Source organism: Rhea pennata, chromosome 2 (genome assembly GCF_028389875.1).
Source record: "Rhea pennata isolate bPtePen1 chromosome 2, bPtePen1.pri, whole genome shotgun sequence".
In the NCBI taxonomy this organism is placed as follows: Eukaryota; Metazoa; Chordata; class Aves; order Rheiformes; family Rheidae; genus Rhea; species Rhea pennata.
Window position 1 is genome coordinate 18601397 of NC_084664.1, and position 22033 is coordinate 18623429.

The 22033-nt window shown below is 37.0% G+C and overlaps 1 protein-coding gene across 1 annotated transcript; it reads right to left on the reverse strand.

The window, feature by feature from the left end:
• Window positions 1–640: 640 nt before the first annotated feature.
• Window positions 641–21264, reverse strand: PDSS1 (decaprenyl diphosphate synthase subunit 1). The gene is made up of 9 exons (XM_062569011.1): window positions 21183–21264; window positions 15305–15399; window positions 13701–13842; window positions 12721–12832; window positions 12526–12635; window positions 6688–6768; window positions 6401–6514; window positions 1930–2010; window positions 641–1147 (listed from the first exon to the last, which is right to left on the reverse strand). The coding sequence occupies exons 3-9, from the start codon at window positions 13836–13838 to the stop codon at window positions 1007–1009; spliced, it is 777 nt and encodes a 258-aa protein (XP_062424995.1). The 5' UTR covers window positions 13839–13842; window positions 15305–15399; window positions 21183–21264; the 3' UTR covers window positions 641–1006.
• Between the last annotated feature and the right edge of the window lie 769 nt (window positions 21265–22033).

Consider the following 22033-nt stretch of genomic DNA (forward strand, 5'->3'; position numbering starts at 1 on the left):
TGCTCAATAGAAACTGTATCTGGACTTGGTAATGTGCCAAATGCATCAGAGAGAGCAGGTTGCCCTTAAGATACGACTGAGAGGAAACAACTATAATAGGATATAGTTTGGTTTGGGGGTTTTTTTTTGGTTTTGACGGGAGGGGAGCTTGCTTGCTTGTTTGCTTGCAGGGGAGACAAGCACTTTGCCTTTTGAGTTAAGGTACCACAGGCAGCGTTGGAGATGATGTACTTCTCTGTTTTGCAAAATCTGTGCCTTAATCTGAAAAAGAAAGTGGTAGTACTGGATAACTACTGTAACAGGGATGACCTTTGGACTTCAGAGTACTTTTCTACAGGATATCAAATACACTCTATAAATGAGTGATGGAAGCTGGTAGAATGGAAGCTTGACTGGCTGTTGAACTGAATCTTTCATTTTCTTAATTGCAGCAATCTCAAATTTTGCATGTTGTTAATTGCTAACAACTAGCAACCACTAACATACCTGTATTTCTCTATGGAGTGGAAAACTTCATTTGTGTATAACCTTACTAAAGTCTGCATAGTCTTTATAATAAACCATTCCCATATATGAAATTCCAGGTGGTACTTAAGTTTAACAGCCTGGAAAGCATTTAAACCATCTATTTTCACAAGAGTTTACCAGATGGAAACATGCATGCTCTGTTTATTAGTGTAAACATGAGTGAAATTTGAAGCAACTTCAGTTCTGATACACTGATTGTATTTATTCTTACTGTGGCCTTTATGCATCAACATGTAAACATCTTCCCAACCCTCACCATTAAGAGCTCCCACTAAAACACTTGTACAACACAGATTGATTTGTTTTGAGTTGTACGGCTTCCTACAATAAAACACTAAACTTTTTTTTAAAAAAATTTTCCAAAAAAAAGTTTTTAAAAAAATAGTTTTTGGTAGCCTATATTGGAAGCAAATAACCTTTTCAAAGTAAATTTAGGCACAGTCTGGTAAGTAGCTGCCTGAACAAGTGGAAGGAGTTCTCACTTGTCTCGCAGGAGTACCATTTCTGTCAGTTGAATGAGGGCTTCTCTTTCAGGGGATGGCCGTAGTTTACTGATCTCTCTTGTAGCTTCATGGCAGTAGCGCTGGGCGAGGTAGGTCGTTTGCTGCACACCGTCACTCTTGCATAAGAACACAATCACAAGCAGTGGGTAAGTGATCAGCTCCCCCCCTGCCCTTTGCCTCTTCTAGTTAAACTGTGAAGGGTTGTGTTGTTTTGTTTTTTAAGGTTAGTAAGCAGCCTGAACATTTAACAATTATATTCTGAAGGATAAAGGAAAGGGATTAATTTTGTATTTCTTGAATCTTGCATCTCTTCTCCAAAGCTTCAAAATACTAAAATTCATATATGCTAAACTTAAGTGTACTATAAAGCAATACTGCTATCGATCAGATGCTATTCAGTCGATCTAGAAACTAGTGGTTGAGAGAGAGAAAACACATGCACAAAATCAAGACATAAAAAAACCCCTGCTATGCTGACCAAATATGTATTTGCTCTGCACAATTATTCATTTCAAACCAGGCTCAGTTAAAACGAATACAGACCATGTGCTTCAGATATAAGACTGACTGGTAATTACTTGCTGCTTACAAGAATTATTGAACACCGCTACTCTTCAGTTAAAGGAACTGAGTTTCAAACACAAACTTTTTGCTTACTATGTGGATTTTATGCCATTAAATAAAAATAAAAGGCTAATCAATCTAGTAGCTAAAGTTTCTGTTAAAACATTGTGCTGGTGAAGCAGTTTGAGGAGTACTAACTGGGCACCATCTGTAGCATGCTGTTCAACATCTGTTTGAAAATACAGCCCTGTTAGTCGACTTCAGAGGCAGTGAATTTCAGCCTGACTTCAGTGGGGACAGCATTCAGGAATGAAATATTTTATATCAGTCTTACCTGCAGTACATATTTCCGAGCACGTTCAACATCTCCTGGCTTACTGAATCGTCTCATTATCATAGCATTCATTTCTGGAAACTAAGCACAAATGGAGAAGTTTTTGTACTGTGTATGAGCTGTTGTCCATGTAGCTGCTGCCATGTTAAGGTAAAAAAGAAAACAACATAGTCGCCTTGCCTGACCACTGTTGTTATTAGAGATACCAGTAAACACAGATACATCAATAGGTTTAATCCCATGAAATCTGCATAAGACCACTGTATAGCAAAGCCCAAGCTTTTAAAATTTAAAACTGGCAGGCTGTGTAGCCAGTTAGTAGCAAAAGTTAGCACCTGCCATTTCATCATGTTGAACAGATGAGCAGTGTGTGAATTTCTGCTGTGGGTACTTCCAGGTGTACTCAAGCTGGTTGAGGTATTTCCACATCACAAGTGATGGCTAGTGTCAGCACACCTAGGAGTACCTTTTCTCCCACATGTACAACAGGTAACTGTATTGCAGAGTTCTGCCTATAAGGCTGAATAAAGCCCTTAATAAGACTGTTGTATCCACTTATGCCTTTCATTGTTTTACATACAGAAAGCCCAGGATAGCGCAGAACTTGTCTATGTTATAAATAAGAGAGACAATCCAGCTAAGATATAAGTGAAGAAAGATCCTACTAAATAGGTTTGTAGCAAAGACTAGAGATTTTTGAAGTAAGAAACAAAGCTGTTTAAACAATCAAATCCATCTAAAACTCTGTAAGTATTACTAGACCAAAAAAATCACTGCAGTCCACCTGAAGCTCAAGCAAATTTGAATAAAATCAGTGAGCAAGGCTTGATTTTAATTTGCAGCTTCAAAAGTCTGCTGGTAATGCCCAACTTAAAGTTTATGCAAACAAAACTAGCAGTTTTCAGCTACTCAACTTCATCTCTAAACCACACACAAGCCATGGCATTATAAAAGTATCTGATATTCAATTTGAAAATATAGATAAGGTAAGTGACAAGAGAACAAATATAACTATAATGTATTTTTGTTTACAATCACTTAGAATGTGTAGTTAGTACTGCACAATCAATAACCTATAAATCAGCTAGATGATAACTGAAGTGGGTTGTCTGAGCAAGTCACTGTACTACCATGTGAATGTGCTGGCACTTCCTTCCTTCAGACAGTCTAGAAACAAATCTTGATGCTTAATTAACAAACTAAGGCCACAGCTTCAGAGATCTACTCTGTAGAGGAATTCTTTTGAAAGGAAAGAGGTAGCTGTTCATCTGTCTGAAACTCATTAGATTATTGTACTGCAGTGCACTTACAGACAAGGATGTGTTTTCCCTGCACGCTTTTAGTCCTGAAACCATATATCTGAAAAACTGTTGGTAGGGAATAATCATGTAATGTTTTTTATTGCCATGACATTTCTGTGTTACTCACAGGCAGTATTCTCTTAGAAGATACATTTAAGAGTTTATTGGTGACTCAGACTTAGCTTTCTCTAGATTCCAGCTTTCTTCCCATATAATGGCAATTTAATTGCAATGTTCATGTTATTCATGTTTACAGTGATATAGAATGCACTTTTTATATTTAAGCCCTAAAGGATATAAAAATCCCCAAACATTTAATGAGAAGCTATTATTAGCAGTTGAGCAAATCTAAAAGGTAATTATAAGCATTTGACAGGAATGCTTACAATAAAAATAAACGCCATTCATGAGCTGTGCTATTTTAAAAATGTCTTTAAAATTAGCATAACTGCTGTGTATTTCTTTTAAAAAATGAGTTTTTCTTGAGTGAGCTTTACTAAATACTGAATAAATAGAGCTAAACTTGACCCAAACATTTTTGTATGAAGCTCACTCCTCAGTACGCTAATGCAAGCAGATGTGTTTTAGAGAGGGGAGAGGAGAAGTAAAGAAGGTTATCACTTGAAGATCCAAGCACCCTAGAAGAATATTTGTAAAGAAGATGACAGGAGTATTACCAGATAGATTAAAGGGTATGTAAGATAGCAGTAATATTAATTTCAAGCGAAAAGACAGCATACAATTAACAATCACATTTTGGACTACCTTCAAGTCCTTTTCTCAAGAGTTTGTATTCTCAGATACAAATAGATGAAACATCTTTTACTAACAGCATAGATAAGTGTCTGCTGAGAAAACTCCAGATTAGAGCACTTCTTTTGTTTATTTATCACATAAATCTATAGTGCTGGTCTATGAATTTCTAAAATATAGCAGGAAATGGTCAGCAAAGAAGCCTTCTGGTTAACATGGAAAACTTTGTAAAGTGGCCAGGTTATCTTTCAAAGCAGAAACATGCTTCCCAGCTATCATAAAGATAGAAATGAGGAAGTATTCAAAACTGCCCTATGAAGAACTAGTAAATTTTTAAAATAAAACTTACAAAGTTCTTTCCTGTCCTATTTTTCTGTTATGAACTTAGCTCTTAGTTATCTGATAAAACTCAATAGGTAATCTTGAAAGTCAGATAGCTAGCCCAAATAGATGAATAGATGCATAGCTTTAAAAACCTGGAATAGTCAACCCCACAAGACAATCAGTATCACCCATTCACTGCCAAATCCTATTTAAAATCTCTGTAGCATGTCCTTGTTTTTCCTATGAAAGTAAACGAAAGAAAAATCACAACTGCATTCTCCTTCTGTACCCGAGTCTGTCACTGTCCCTTAAGACAGTCCCTCCAGTTGCTGATGACTAATAAGATTCTGCTACATATGATCAAATTCTGCAATAATGATTCAAGAACAAGTTCATGAATCCTGCAGACAAGCTGGGATGAGGACACAGAGAACAGGGAGTTGATTGTTCTCAGCATCTGTTAATCTGTATTCTTACGTGGCCAATGCTCTTCACTTTCCTGTCTTTTCTGGGAGACATGTAAATGCACAAAGGATGATGAAACACACATGCGTACATTCTTCCTCCCCCCACAAAATCTTTGGTTTTAAAAAAGAGCAATAAATCAAAGTTGTATGTTTTTGAAAGACTATTTAAAACTTTTCCCATGTTAAATTCTGAGCAATTCCAACAAGAGATCACAAACTACAGCTCTCATTAAAACTAGTTTGGACAAATCATGTATCATGCAGAGAAGTTTGTTTGGAAGCATTGGTTTGTAAGTCCTAAATCTCCTTAGCCCCAATCAGTCCTTGCCCTTTTGTGGATTAGCACCAATTTTAATTTCTTTTTGGATGCTGCTGGCCTTTCTGTTTTCCTTATACTCCTTTAAATCATCCTTGAGCCACTGAAAATCTTGACTGATTTTAAGCTTATTTATGATACTCCTTTCTCTTCTTCAAAGTAATAATGTGTTTATCTTTAGTAGCACAACTGCAAAGAATGGAAAGCTCCCCCGCCCCATAACTAATAAGCTTGAAACCAAAAGAGACAAATGGACCAAATACAATGAAGGATAGAGTTGCCCACCTAGAAGCTATGCAGGTATTTTAAGTATTTGGCCACAGAATGGGTACAAAGTTTAAATTTGGCAAAAGGGCCATATTCAGAGCCTGGGGAGAACAAGATGTCTCAGCAAAGAATATGAACAGGAAGCTGCTTAGGACTAACCTCCACAAAACATCACGAAAAGTATTGGAACACCTGTCCTTCTCCAAACGTTAGACATTTGAATCATGGCAGCAAAAGGCTAGTGCTGCTTTTAAGTGGCCTAACACAAGGGCAGCTGTTTCTCAACTCAGAACATGCATAAATCCAGCTGGTTTTGAAAGTATTGACCTTTGGTACATGCTCAGGCAATGTTCATGTGTTCAAGCTGGAACTCTCAGCATGTGCTGTAGAGTTGATCTGCTTAGACATATTGAGCAGGGGGGGCAAGGATGGAAGCTCCTGATGCTGGTGAAAACTAAAAAAATCCTTAGCTGAACTTCAGTTTGCACCCTCTCTAAAGCTTCCCATCTTTTCTAGTTTGTGGATCCCAATTTCCTTCTCAGTCTCCAGATGATGGTATAGACAACATGTTGCTTCCTTGTGGAGATCTGCTTTTCCATTTTTTCCATTTCACTATTAGATCCCCGTTAGCTTAGAGCTTCTCAAAGGTTTACTCCTTCCTTCTTTGGTTCTACAGTACTTTCCAATCGTAATAGCTAACAGTATTATTGCAGCAAACAGAATGAAAGCAAGCATCTTTGTTTCCTCTCAGTTTGGTTAATTGTGCGTGGTCATACCTTCATGACCACATATAACCATGTGGTCATAACTTCTTTTAAAGTCAGTTAGTGTTTTTTTCTTATTTGTGAATGCCTAGGAATCTTTAGAACAAAAAAGGAAAAAACGCAACTGCAAAACCTCTGTTGCCAAGGAATTCAAGAATACAACAGCATCTAAAAAAACATTAAATTAATTCAAAGACTAGACTTAAAGTTTACAAAAATATCCCTTTAAAAGAGCAATGCACACTTTCGTTCTGGAGACAGGAGTTCCTATGGACTCACCTGTCGACAAGCAAACAAGACAGGGCCTGTGGCTAATCCCAACTTCAAGTCTGCTGTTGTTGGTTTCCCCAGGTGGTCAGCACATGATGTAAAATCCAGCACATCATCTATTAACTGGAAGGAGATAAACATACAGATTAACTTTTTGTTATTAGAGAGAGGTAAATACAGAACAATCTTCATTAAGAGAAGATTTATAAAAAGGATTTAAACAGCCCACAAGATGGTTTTCAGAAGTTTAAACTTTATATTCTCATTAATTCAACAAATGCAGAGGAATACACTACCTGAAAAGCTATGCCAACATTCTTCCCATACTGGTATGCAATCTCATGAACTTTGGGATCAGGGCAGCCAAGAATAGAAACCTGAAAAGGAGACAAAAAAAAGAAGGAAAGAAAAGAAAAAAAATATCAGAAAGCTGTAGTTAGCATCCACCTTTAGTCTCTGACCCTAGGTACGACATAGCAAGTAGGTACAGTAGGAATCTGGGAGAGGGAAAAAAAAAAGCTGCATCAGCAGCACATTCTTGCCTATCTCTGTAGATACACACAAAAAGCCAAGCCAATTAAAAAACAAGACTGAACAGCAATGCAGTATTAAAATATATTCAAGTCTTTAAAGAGATTAGCTTTATTATATATTTATCATAGTTAGAAATTATAATGCAAGGATGGAGAGAGAAGAAATATAGTTGCATTGTATATGCAGAGTGGTAGTCATCTACAGTCCAGGGTCACAGGAATGAAATTTATTACATATATAATCAGCCATGGGATAACTGGAGGTCAGATAACAGGTAAGTGGACATTACATGCTTCATAAAAGAGCTACAAAACTGGAAGTGTTGCACCCAATTTAAGAGGACAGTTGAGATAAGAAAGGTTACTTTTAGGGGTGATGTTAACTATCCAAAACTGAAGTTCTCATGAAGATAAGCTGATATCTCTTGCTACCTTTCTCTGCAAGCTAATTAGTGACAAAGAAAAATAAGATAGTGAACGAAGGAAATACACCAAGTTAGATAGAAGTATCACTATACTGAGACAGACAAATAAACATTTTAGATACAGGAATTAGTCGACTATGTGACATGAATAAACTTCACAAAGCTAAAATATAGGACATGTTAAGATTTGAGATAAGACACTTAGGCTTTTGGATTTATATATTGATTAAACAATTTACCAAATTTGGTTATACTTAAACATTCTGCTTTATGCTAACCTTCAATAAAGCGATTGGGGGCAAAAATCCAGACACAAAACTGCTGCAACTAACTGAAGGAGTGAAGATACATTTTTACTTGATTTAAGACTAAAAATGTATGCTAGAAAACCACACAACACAAAATTAGATATATAAAAAAAATCCTCTTTATTGGTACTGAAAGGTAAGATCATTAAAAAACAACCCCGAACTAAAAACCAGTCCCAGAAGAGCTGTGAAGGTGAACATGAAGATGGAAATAAGAAATAACATTAGGTACTGGAGGATATATTCCAATAAATACATTGCAATTAGCACAAGATCAGAGATTGTTTCATGTGTCAATGTATTTCATTCAACTAAACACCAGAAAGCCTCCCAGTTACTATCTATATCCATGGATAACTAGTAAGCCCTGAGGAATCAAGATGCTGTGATAAAGAAGAAGATACTAAAGCAGGGAAATGATGCTACTTAATTTATGTCAAATCACACAGAGTCCTGAAAGTCATTATATTGAATGAACTGGAATTACAAGGCATTTAAATAAAAGTTGCCAGTGTCTACCAAACTGGAATACCTTGCCCTTTAATCCTCCTTTTGATACTTGTCTCTTAAGTGGTAGTATTTGCCCCCAAAGGCTGACATCATCTACTGCTATACAATGCCTAGCAAACTTTTGGCTGTTTCTGTAATAAAAAAAATCAAACAAGATCATCAAGGCTGCATCTAACCTGCTTCAATGAAGTCTTCAGCAACCATCAAATTTAGTCTAAAGAATTGAAATATGGAATTTAGTAAAACAGTTTTGTTCAAGTGGATGTTTTTGACATCCGTTCAAAATCCTCATTAATGGCAAAGAGTCGGAGCTGGGAAAAAAGTTGGTAGATGGGGAGATGAAGTGCTGTGTAAAGAGAAGAGCTTTTTCATTTAATGAGAAAGTCAGAGCAGAGCTATACCTGCAGGTAGACAGTTTCCTGTGGACACAGACATTACTTGTATAAAGAATTGCAGCAGGATATGTGGATTTAAAAACAGAAGCATGAATTACAGAATGTCTTTACAAGAGCACAATTCTATGCAAATCCAATTCTTGCATCTTTGCAAAAGAGCTTTGTATCTCCTTTTCAAGCTATGAACACCTCTGAAGACAAAAAAGAAAAAAAAAGTATAGGAATTTTATATGCCTATCACCCCTCCAGTGAGCAACTTTTACTGTGAGCACATCATAAGCCTGCAACATGACAGGGTCTTGTCTACTGGGGAGTTCCTTTAGGAGCTAATTTCTAAAATCGCTCCTGCAGATTATTGCCCCCATACGGACACTCACTGTGGTGCAGGCAGGCGGGCTGCTCTTCCTCAGTCAAACTTGCATCACTCAGAGTGGCTGGCTAACTGAAGACATACTGATATAATAGCATACATTTACAAATACAAATCAGAATAACAATGTCATCTTAATTATATTTCTGTGTAAGTGATAAAACTCATCCTTTGAGTACTTCCTATAGCTCCTCGGACATGACTGGTTGATTAGAAATTCATCTTGGAGTATTCAGATACGTCCTCTGCTAAACCATGATCAAAAATCCTTCCTAGTATCAAGTGCAGAGAATTCTTCAGAAAGGTTCTTTGATTTCAATAAAACAAGTCAATCTACTTGGCATTTATTTATTTATGTATGTGGCTAGCCTTCAGTGCTGCAGGGTACACTGCTGACTTCCTCCTGTCTCTTTAAAATCTTTTCTAGTAATTACTCCTCTAGTAAGAGGGATTATAAAAGCCTATGTGAGAGAGGAATTCTTGTCCTGAATTTGTATTGTCATACATTTGTCTTCTTCTCAAATATCTCATATTTTAAACATGCACTTGCTTATAAAAAATTGTACTTTTACAGAAATTAAGATTATCTACTTGAAAATCCGTGCCATATTATGCTAACAGAGATGCTAAGAGATTATGCTAATCTCTCTTAGCAAAGAGTTTATTGAAAAAGAAATTACTGTATTTAAAATAAAATGAAAGATCTACTGGCTGATCATAATATCTGATGCCACTGATATGAACCTACATCTGTTTTAGGACTTTGTTGTTGCCTGTATGAACCTCCTCAAGCTAGTCAATATTGTTGATGGTGTCCCAGCCTCTAACATTTCTGAAGATGTCTGATTTTCCTCGACACTATTTCCATACCAGGTGTTTTTTCAGATGAAGCCCCTGTGCATACACCAAACTGCAAAATAGTTGAGCAAGAGCTCACAGGTAGATACAGAGCTGCAGACTATTCCTTTTCTTCTGTCCTTAAGGCAGACCATACAAAGTCTTGCCTTACCCATGGCGGGTTCCATGCAGGTATACAAGGACATGTCTACGTAGATCAGCTTGCAAGATCAAGGCCCAAAGCTATAAAAGCTAAAGCACTAAGAGATAAAAGTCCAGAGTTTCTAGTGCAACTTTACACTGATCTTAAACAAGCATGTTTTTAAGCCCTCTTCTGAAAGTATACTATGTGGAATATAAGCAGCTTTAGGAATTCACACTACAGCAGGAAGAAAAAGGGCTGCAAGAACTGATAAGCTTATTTTGCCATCTCCATTTTTCCTGATGATTGATGGAAATTCCACTTCTGTTTTATTTCTTCTGAATTCTTGAACCAGAGTCACCCTCTCACATTCTCTGAGAAATGCCTTTCCGTAACTAAGGCTTCAGTCACCCTCTGGGCTATATACCACCATTTCCTCTTGCACTATATTACTTTGACTGTAACTTCGGTACAAATTCTTCCATGCAGAATTATTGTAGAAATAAACTGGACACTGCAGTGGCTCTAACATCTTGAATAGCCATTTTTTTAATGTACATAACACTCTACCTTAAATGAGTTTTGACTCAAGTGCAGTGATGCTTTGGCAATGCAGAAGATACCAATGCAGTGAATACACTAATGTTAATATACTGTACATTACCTTGCTTAGAGATTTTCTGAGGAGCATCTCTCCTAGCATAATTCTAAGTTTGCCTTCTCAAAGGCATCATATAGTGCAGGATTTCAATTGGTCTGACATCTTTTTTTCAAGTAGTACCTTTACTGTCTTTATCATAGGAAATCAAACACTGATTTGTTTCTATCATTAACGAGATCTGAGCTCCTTCCAATGACACACTAGCCTGTTAAGCTGTAAATAATGTTCTGAACATCAATAATCTCTCTCCTTAGCTTTGTCCCTGAAAACAAGGTGTGAATACTGTTCATCCCCAACTGAAATACAGGTGAATTCTTTCCAAGACAGAACTGGTGATCTTAGCGATCATCTTTGTTACAGATAACACAACACCCTTCTGACGCCATCCTTTTCCTTAATGGCCAAAACCACTGAAAATACCCTCACTGCCAGGAGTATCAGCACAGTTCTCCTAATCCACACAGAAAGAAACTGATGGAGAGATGTACATACAAGCCATTGCCACTGTATACAAATATGATTTTGTCATAAGGCCAGACCTATCTCTTGTTTTTCTTTATAACACAAACACATTTCCTTCCTGTTAACTAGCATCTTACACACAATCTGGAAGGAAGTACTCAAATCCTTCATTCTTGTAAAGATTTGAGTGGGAAGTGGGATAAGGTGTGGAAGGGTGATCCTTCTTCTATCCATGAATGTTCTTTTATGAAGACTGTCAAAACAAGTATAAAAACTTACGCATTTTTATTGAGAAAGCAGGATAATGTGACTTATTATCCCAACTTTCCACTACAATAAACAAAGAATTGCAAAGGGAGATTCTCTACTGTGTCATTCTACCATTTATATGAACAATCCACGAGACTGAAGTTTTCTTCCAACCAGGAGAATTTATGCAATTAAAGTATTTTCCCTCCCCACAAAATTTATGTCTTTTGTTCTATCAGTCTTCTTGATTTAAGCAATTTTCAACTATTATATTTTGCACAAACGTAACAGATCTCTGAGAACAAAAGAAGATGATTAATATGAGCATATATTTTTAGTCCAGTTCTCTTAGAACTCCCCCTTGCTATGGCATGCATCTGCTATTCCTTTTTTAATAAAAATAAAACTCTCTGTGGTGAGATTACTACCAGTCTTCTCCATTTTCTGCACTGTTTAGAAACATTTTTTTTTTTGGGGGGGGGGGATATGAATATCATCTTGAAACAAGTCTTTTTAAATGAAGTAACAGAACAAGTTGGGTTGGATGTAGTAGGATCCCACCAATTGCTAATCAAAAACTCCAGGCAAATCAGCAAGTGCATACTCTTTTTACAATGTAACACAACAAGACAGAATCACGTGATTAGTCACCTAAAATTTATCCAGTGAAAACACATTTAATTCCTATGATTTAATTTATCCAGTGAAAACACATTTAATTCCTATGATTTAATGAATAGCAAAGGACAATGTCTTTTTTTCCTAAGCAATACTAGATAAGAATATATAAAAAAATACTTGTTTTTTTCCCACTGCTTTCATTCAAGGTCCCTCTCTACACCAGTGAGTGAGACCAGATGTGAAAGTAGCCTAAAATTAAATAAATAAATAAAGTCGACAGGCTCAACAAATTTCAAATGACATTAAAAACACTGGCTCAGGCTTGCAGAATTTTGTAAATTAGAGGCAGCCACAACGAACCTTATTTTGATTCAAGTGAGGTTAAAAATAAATCTGTGCATGAATATAAAACATAAAAAAAAAGAAAAAGAAAACCAATATTGGAGGCTGCACTGCTGAATTGGGATAGAATCTACAATCTCAAACTCATTTAGATTCTGGCAGAATACCATTTAAAGGGTTTACTTTGAAGTGTCTCCAGAAAGAGCAGCAATAATTAGGAGTTTAGCTGTGAAGCTTACAGTATGGTATGTTAACTTTAGAAGGGACAGACGTACATACTGCTTTACAACTGTTCGCTATAAGACTTGCAGTCTTCTTAAAAGTCTTCTCGAGGTAGTGAGCAAATCTCTCATTTTCATTTTCCTTGGAACCCAACTGGAGGAATTCACCTGAAAAGTTGCACAGATGGGAGTTATTTGTGGGCTTATTGCTTGGGCAAACAAATCTGAAGATAAAAACAGAAAGAGACCTTACCACGCACCAAATCTTCGATCACCTGAGTTAAAACAGAGATGATAGTTGTATTTCCAATTCGTGCTAAAGCTACGGAAGCAGCTGAGAGGATGAAATCACCAGCTAGAACAGCCTAAGAATAAATAAATAATTGAAAAAAATGTTTAAGGTCTTTTCCTGTAAATGTTCACAGAGACAATAGGATTCTATTTGGCAGGTCTAGTCACATCACATCATTTTCCTACATAAAATGCACATTTCTCATTCTCACAGAGCAAAACAGGAGGTAACCAAATATTTAAATTGGAGCCATTTTTGAATCCCTTACAGTTTAGCTATTTGCTATATAAGTAATATCTTCCCTCTATGCAATATCTGAATATGTGTTTGCCTGTTAAGATTCTTTAAAGATTGCCACTCTACTTGACCATTCGGCTGTGTTATGCCGTATCAGCTCTGAAGCGCCATGACAAGTTCTGATGCGCCAGTGATTTACTCCTTTCCTTGTATTTTCCAATTAAGAGCTTCCTTATAATGCTCTACAAAGAAATGCCTCTCTCAGACATTTGCCAGTCAGTTATAATAGCAAAAGCTCTGTACCACACTAGTTAGCATAAAAATTTTTGGAAAGAGTTATTTCAAACAGTTACTTCAAAAAATTCTCATGCTGACTGAAAAACTTTTTGTGTTTACTACTGAAACAGGATAATCTACAGCGTGCTGAATGAGTTTAAACAAGCTCAAAGTACTCCAGCAGCACTATAGAGAACTGTATGTGAAATTAAAACCAGAAAGAATCACACTGCAGTTGTATCTTTTCTAAAGCTTTCAAAAGTTCAGAACCATCCATCTTACCCACAGTCCAGACACTTTGCTTCACATCTTCTCTGAACTAAGCTAGAACTGTGCCCTTGGCCTGTTGTTAGTAATATGACAAAAGCCTAGGTATTTCTGTTCTACCAGAATTCAAAGACAAATCTTGCACATAATGGAAAACTCACCTTCCTCTCTCCCCAGATTTGATTTACTGTCATTTTTCCTCTCCGAGAATTTGCATCATCAATAACATCATCATGAACTAGACTAGCTGTGTGGATCATCTCTGCAATTACGGCCACAGAGCGCTGGCTTGCTTGCATCTCCCTAAAATGAAAAGTCACATAATTAAGTGATTTAGATGTAAGAAATCTCCACTGAAGCGAAACAAAAATTACTTATGAGAACAGCTATTGCAGCTTTTTCATGGTCTGGACTCCATCTTTCAAACCTGTAATTATGGAAACAAGAAAGTTGGAACAGATTAGTAAAGCATATGCAATCGGATGATTCCATCTTTATTAGGCCCATTTATTTATAGCTGCATTAATGGTACTGCACAACTCTTCAGTTATTGACTCTGGTCCCTCAAAATCCAGACTGCATTAAATGGCACAGGATAAAGGATACTTGATTCCAAGAAGACTGGCATCTAGAGAAGAGACAGTAACAGAATGCCATATAGCTCTGCAGGAAAGGAATAAAAAAATAAATTAAAAAAAAAAAAAAGTTCTTCTTATCTCTGTGTTGCTCTACCAGTAAGACACAGCATCACAAAGTCTCCAGAGCTGGCTAACAATACTAACCAGCAGGCTGGAGGATCTACTGACCAGTAGGCACAGAAACCTGTATTTTATATTTGAAAGACCAACTCATGGATTTTGTCTTAAACTGATAACACTGTATGACTTCAGGTTCTGCAAAAAACTGAGGAAACTGGAATGATATTGCAAATTGCAATCACTTTACAACTATAAACACTAACTACCTAATATTCACACCTGAAATTCAGCCTTTGGGATGATCTAATACTGATGATTCATATCTCAGTAGTTCACACCTACTTTTTTAAAAAAATAAATGAAAAGGGGTAATGGAAGAACATGGAAACAATTATCTAGGTATGAAGGTTGGCAAACAAACACAAAAGAGCCATCCCAGGTCAGACAGAGGACCACCTGCCGTAGTATCTAACTACCACTACCCTGTTCAAGTATTTATCTTCTTCTACCAGTTTTCATCAGGACTGTATTCAGGATCCCAGAAATGGCTGTCCCAGTCAGCCATGCACACATGGATAAAAAACAAAAACAAAAGAACCTTCCTTCTGATATCCAGGCACCTCACTTCTGGCATACAGATAACAGAGCAAATCATCCTATGTCCAAGCAGAACAAAAAAAGAGTCAAGAAAAAACATGGAAAACAATCATTTCAGCTTAAATGAAGGAAATTTAAAAATCTTCTTGCATTGCCTACATCTATTAAAATCTAGTGATTAATCATAAAATGAAAGAACATCTTGCAGTCTGCTGACATAACATTGTGTTCTGACACCTACTTTTATGCAGAACTCCACATTGCTGTCAGTGGGAGTTCTACATCCTGAAAAATAGCAGGATGTAGCTCACAGGCTATGAAATTGTGACTTCTAAACAACCTGAGAATAAGAGCTGGAAACCTTCACAGTTGTTTTCAGGTAAATTTTACTGTGCACTAATAATTTAGTCAAATGTTAGTTTGGAATAAGTTGTTTTCCAGAAAAACTATTCTTACTAAGTAGAACTTACCTTCATACAACTGTAAAGGTCTCCAGCCTCTTTCATGCATTCCTCTCCTTTTTGGGGATCCCTTTTTCATTAATTATGTCAGTAGACGGGACTTCCTGCTGGGAAGTAGCAATAAATGGCAACACTCACAGACACATCAACATCTTCAGTAGTATGAAGACAGCACGACAGACATTTCAAAAGCAAGTTTTGAAAAGTTCTGTTTCATGGTGCAGTTCATCTCTGACAAGTGACTGAAAATGGCATAGGAAAACTCATATTTATTGTGTCTGATTTCTAGTACCTTAGGTCAAGTGTGATAATTTAACCAAAAGTTTTTTTAGACTACTATTGCTGCAAACTTAATTTGTATCTTCCCATCACTGACAAGAGATTTTGTAATAGAATTATTCTCATAAGATGGTTGTAGTGAATTGAATTGGAGCATGCCTGTTTCACAGGACAGGGAAGAAACAGGATCATATCCATTCCCTGACATTTTTTACTTGCTTTACTTCTCCCCTGAAAAACAAAAACAGAAAGTAGCAGTAGTTCAGGTCAATGAATAAATGGATCCCCACAAGTCCAATAAGTGGGAAGATGCCATTTTTATGTCATTCTCAGAGTAAAAACACACCAAGGAGATATCTATTTATAAATATATATATATATATATATATATAAAATATAACTAGCTTCCTCTATTTGCACATGCATTATATTAATCTTAATGTCCTTGATAATGATAAGTTTTTACAAATTCATAGCACCCTGGAGTTTTCACATAATAAAAGTTGTTTCATACACAGGGAACAAGATTAAGGCTGATCTTACAGGTATAACAAACAAACAAAAAGAACTAAACCCCGCCAAAAATCTCCCCTCCAAATTTTCCTCTTCAAAGAAGAAAAAATCCTCCAACAACACAAATGGTATTTACAGTTTGCAACGAAGAAATTTGCAATGTATTTGCCAATAATAAAATATTGCTAACGTAAAGATAGGAAACCTGCAAAAGAACATGCAAGATTACTGCGTTATGAACACAATTCCCAGGATGTTTTTTTATGGTCTATGATGCAGAAGGGTATTGCAGACTAGAGGAAACACAGAGACAGGATGTGTTAAAACAGTTTGAACTGCAGAATAGCTGAAAACAAGTGTGCAGTGTAGGCATCTCAGACAACTGGTTTGGAATGAAGGCAGGGGAAGAGGGCTAATATTTCTAGGAGGTCCTTGTATCTCTTGAGAAAATATTATTCTACTGAGTCTAGTTAGATCATGATATTTAATTACTTCTTTCAACATTTTGAGAAATTTATTTCCCTTCCCCCTGCCCAAAATCTTTTGTACTCACTATTTTCTCTATTGAGTGGTTTCTGTACCTCTCTGACCTTTTCTTATCTCAGTTTCTTAAAATTTGGTTGCAGAAATACAAATAAAAATTCCTACTCACAAACACCTCTTGAGAGTATACCCTATACAGTAACATAAGTCCAGTCAGGCTAAGTGATAATTCTGTGAAATATGCCCATAGACATGATGTGAAGAAATGTCAAAGGATATGTGAAACAGAGGATTTTCATGATCTCATGAAAAAACTCTGCAAACAATTCTCACTCTCATACAAAGACAAGCTGCTACCATTATACAAAAAGCCACTAAAAAGGGGACATAAGAACTAAGGGTTGGACTTCCGGCACTTGGACCATAAAGGGGAAAACCCCCAAACAACCACCCCCCCCAGCAATCAAAAAAGCCCTCCAAAACAAACAAAAAACTCATACTAGCACAAAACAATTTGAATGTTTTAGATGCTGATCTTTTGACAATGTTTTAGATTTATTATCATCTTATACAACAGTTACTTTTCTTGCAGTGACCACAATAAAGTGACCTTATTCAAGAAAAAGACAGCTAACCTACTGATGGCATTATAAACAACAACCATCCTCAAACCTAACAAAAGTGGTCCAGGCATCCAAACTGTAAGCACTGCCATCTGAATATCCCCTCATTCACTTGAGGGGTCTCAACTACTGTGGTAGGGCTCTGCAAAAACAGAGGGGTCTCTGTAAGCTGCCTCAAAAGACCTATAACCTTGTAAAGCTGCATCCTCTAACTTTAAGAGCCAAATAAGGAAGATAATACCTTTTCTACTACTACTGTGTGCGCATGCATGTGCGCGCGCACGCACACACACACAGACAAAAGCATGCTGGATCCAGAAAATTATGTGACAGTTGGGAACGGTAGCAAGATAAACCAACCCCAGAGGCAGAAGAAAAAATGCTGGGGATGGAAAGCAGAGGAAATTGGCCAACCTCAGTGATGTATCTGTTATCTACCCCATGATACAAAATACTAGTCTACAGATGTTCTGGCCAGTATCTTTGGTTACACAACTGGGAATCAAAGCTTCAGAGAAAAACAAGTCTGAGATAAGAATCACTATTAACTGAGAAAAAGAATGCTTTCAACAAGGTGAAGGAGGAAAAACATCTCAAAAAGAGTTAGCAGAAGCAGAATGGAAAGTAAGAATTTTTTTGGTCTATATCATCAGAGCAGCAAAGATGGGAAGTGAAGATTGAGAGGGGGATTTTATCAATGTGTATAAGTATCTGAAGGGAGGATGTCAGGGGGACAGGGACAAACTCTTTTCAGTTGCCCCATGTGACAGGACAAGAGGAAATGGGCAGAAACTGAAGCACAGGAAGTTCTGCCTGAATGTGATGGGGAATTTCTTCACTGTGGGAGTGATGGAGCACTGGCACAGGTTGCCCAGAGAGGTTGCGGAGTCTCCTTCTCTGGAGATAGTCAAGGCCTGCCTGGATGCAGCCCTGTCTAACACGCTCTAGGTGACCCTGCTGATCTCCAGAGGTCCCTTCCAACCTTACTGATTCTATGATTCTATGAAATGTGAAGTGTTTCCATCTCTGCATGTACAATCTTACTCATGAAGAGCAAGAAGCTGGACGAATAATTTGTCACCAAGAAGCAATATTTCTGTAAGGAGCAATAACAATGAAATCAATGCCAACGTGAACTGGAAGTACACATACTTCCTATATACTACATAGTGATTAACAGTTTTAAAGCTCAGAAGCTGGTGTACCACACAGCTTGCTTGAAGAACCTCATCTGCATTTTCTTTTGCTTTTGAAGTGGGATCAACTCACAGTAAGTGGTCAATCAAAGTAAGACAAAATATTCTTTGGCTTCCCCAACCCTCAGATGATGTTTGTCATCATGTATGAACCAAAAAGCAGTACACTGAATGCTTGCATAAACACACATCATTTTTAATAAAATCATAAATTTAGAGAAAGGAGGACAAAGCAAAGAAGAGGAAGGTAAATACCCTAAGATTTCATTCTCCTCCTTTGTTTAAACATATCTGTTCTTCCTACTCAGAATTTCATCCTAAAAACAACATGAGAGAAATGGAGACTCAGCCTATTCCTATACAAGCCTATCCTATACACACAGATTAAAAGGCTTTTAAACATTAAACAGAGTTCAGAGGTGCAAAAACTGTAAGAGATATAAAAAGGTGTCAAATGACACCAATATCTAACTCAGAGCATTGGTGCTAAGAGCTGACTATCAAGCAACACACACTTGCCCTTAAACACATGCAGCACTTCCACCCAGAGATCAAATTTTCTCACTGGTATAGGGCAGAGCTCAAAACTGGTCCCAGGGGTTTCACAACAGCGTAACAAATGTACAAGAACATATTTTACAGGTGATCATGCACATATGCCAAAAATGCCTTGAACAAGTAAAGGCAAAAATTTGAAAGAGATAAGAGACAAGAACTTTTGCACAGGTACGCCAGATAGCTGCAGGTCTAATTCAGTTCTTCTGTGCCTACTTCTTGTACCTGATTCACTGATCGCATCATACGGTGTCTCCTTATATTAATTCCAGCCTCCTTGGTATTGCATATACACCACATAATCTTGCTCATAGTTTTGCCATGCTACATATTAGAATAAGAGAAATCTGTCTTCTTCCATTATTCTGACTAGAAGGATGTTCTAAAAACTCACTATCCCACTTAAGTCTCCTGAATTTCTATGCTGAGTTTATGACTCTTACCAACATTGCTCTCTATCTTAAAGAACTCTTTTCCTCCTATTCCTATGGATTTGTAGACTGCAGTTATCTACCTCCATGGCCTTCACTTTGCAGTACTTGAAAAGCCAAGCTCTTTTGGACTCTGAGACAAGTCCTCCATTCTCCCTGATTACCCCTGCAATCCTTCCTGAAAGCCACTGAGTCATCTCCCCCCTGCCTTTGAACATAAGTATCAGGGCTGCAGATGATTTCACAAGAACTGTGTACAATGATCTTACTACTTTCTTAGCTCAACTGGATGCGCTGTGATTGACGCGTGCTAGAATCACAGATTTTTTATAGACAAGCTGGCTGTAAATCATAGTGGGGGCTATGCCCTAGTGGTACACTGATAAGCCTCAAAGCAAAAAGCATACATTTTCATTTTATTGTGCTACTCAGATATTTTTGTTCTAGCTTCTTTCATCCTATCCATAGATAATCTAATTATCCTCTGAATCAGGAGTAGTTTTGTCATCAAGAAGTGCCATCATCACACTCCTGTTTTTTATGCAAAGGTCGCTCATGAAAATATTAAGCCCTTTGTCACAGCACTGATTTGCTTGAGGAATTCCAAACTATTGTGTTCCTTGTGTTACCTCCAAGATAGTGTAAGAAAAGTACTGAAGAGGGAACAGTATCAGGCTGGAGTGAAGGTTATCGAACCTGGACAATGTTTTCCTAAGACAAGAGGATCTGGCACATACAAGGCACAACACTTGCGAACTAGGTTTTTCTTTCTCCTTAAAAGCTATATTCATGTGGTGAGGTGAAGAAGGGAAGAGACACTGCTCTACTGGAAAACGCACCACATCAACAAGCAAAACACATGCCATGCTCTGATACACGGATCAAGTCTAGCAAGGTACTAACCTGCTAGGAAGGAAAAACTTGTAAGAGCTAGGGAGAATCCCTTAGGACTAATAAAGTGGCCTAGAAATAGTCCTGGCAAGGGACCAAACTTTTAAAATTTGAAATTCTATACCAGAGAAGACTGGAAGTATAGCTAAAATACAGGAAACTTTCCAGCTAACAGCTTTCCTCAAAACGCAAACATAACAACTGACAAGAATACATTGAGAGAAGAATTTGCAATCAGCCAGAGCAATGAGTGCAGAGAAATGACAGAGAGTACAAGGCAAGCATGATGATTTTGCTCTGCTAGAACTGCCTTCAGAAGTCATATATCTTGAAGAACATGAGGATTATACCAGTTTTAAGCTTAGAATCTCACGCTAGAGGATTAAAAACATGATCCTAGAGGGTAAAATCTCTCTGACTTTACTGCATGTCTCAGAACACTGTATACAATCATACAACCTGCTTACTGGCTTTTCTGTGTAATTAGAAAAAAATTAATGAATTTTTTCTCATAGCACAGGAACTCTTATCTGTGAGAAGAGTTTAATAGCTATAGGAATGCTTACAAATGAAAAATACTTTTATGTGATTTTGAGGCATATCACACCTTATAAAAAAGTATTTATATAAGAAGCTTTAACTGACTGAAATCTTCACAAACATCAGAATTTGGCAACATTATTCACTAGTAACAATTCAGTATGGCCCACCATTTTACTTGAACTATGTATCAAAACCAGTAATTCCTTTCACACTGCTAACTACCAAAATACAGCCTCACAGTGGAATTTAAATTGAGATTTTGCTGAAGTGCTTTTTATTTTCATAAAGTTACTAGACACACTTTGGGGCAATATGGGAATGATCAAGTTTAAAGAAAGATACATGTTCATATACTTAAAGGTGATTGACTCACCTGGAATTATTATGATGAATGTTGCAAGCCCTTGCCATTAGCACCACAATCATTGGTCGAAAGGCCTTTCCCTTCCCGTCAAAGTAATATTCACACATTTCCCTAAGTTCTGCTGTAGATACAAGTAATTCCTGTAAAAAGGAAAGGAATGTATCAGCATAGAAGTGACAAAGTTAATCTGTTAGTGCGAGCAAACAGTATGGACATACAAGATTCCTGCATGTATTCACCCCACTTAATACAAGTTGCAGTTGTTTTTAAGATTACTTTTCACGATAATTGGAAATGCAAATGAATATTCCACCTTTGTAAATCAAGAGAAAACAAAATTGAACTCTGGTTCTGTAAGATATAATGATCTTGTTGCCTTCAATTTAGGTTTCAGACAGCTGTTTTTGCACATAGAATATTCTGTCAATGAATGCCTTCCTAAGTCGTGGTTACTTTTAAAGTCTACATCTTTACAATATCCCAGAACAGTTATCAAAATCCCTTACCTTTTTAATATCTTCATACAGATTCTTCAAGTCTCTTCTACCAAGTTGAAATGGATCTTGATATTTTTCATTACTAATTGTCTTACTGCAGCTGCACATTTGTGATATACTTGTATGATGAAACCTAGCAACAGTGTTTTTTCAAAAGAATAACATTGTTAAAAGCAAGCTTTTCTGACTCTCCAAATAGAAACATTTCAAGGCACTTCCTCCTCTCCACTGGCATAAAATTTAAACAAATGCCTAAAAATTAAACAGAAGACACTGAAACATTTTTTTCAGCCTGGTAACGAGGAACAAGTGCAGCACAGCTATATATCGATGGCTGTACACTTGTAGGAGCTGACAAAGTGC

What these genes read in the sequence shown, in the direction of transcription:
- PDSS1 (XM_062569011.1), bottom strand. Translation starts at nt 13,838, where the DNA reads ATGCAAGCAAGCCAGCGCTCTGTGGCCGTAATTGCAGAGATGATCCAC. An exon ending in AAATCTGGGGAGAGAGGAAG is followed by an intron (nt 12,833 to 13,700) that starts GTGAGTTTTCCA and finishes ATTTATTCTTAG; the next exon opens with GCTGTTCTAGCTGGTGATTT. An exon ending in TCTTGTTTGCTTGTCGACAG is followed by an intron (nt 2,011 to 6,400) that starts GTGAGTCCATAG and finishes ATTTGTGCTTAG; the next exon opens with TTTCCAGAAATGAATGCTAT.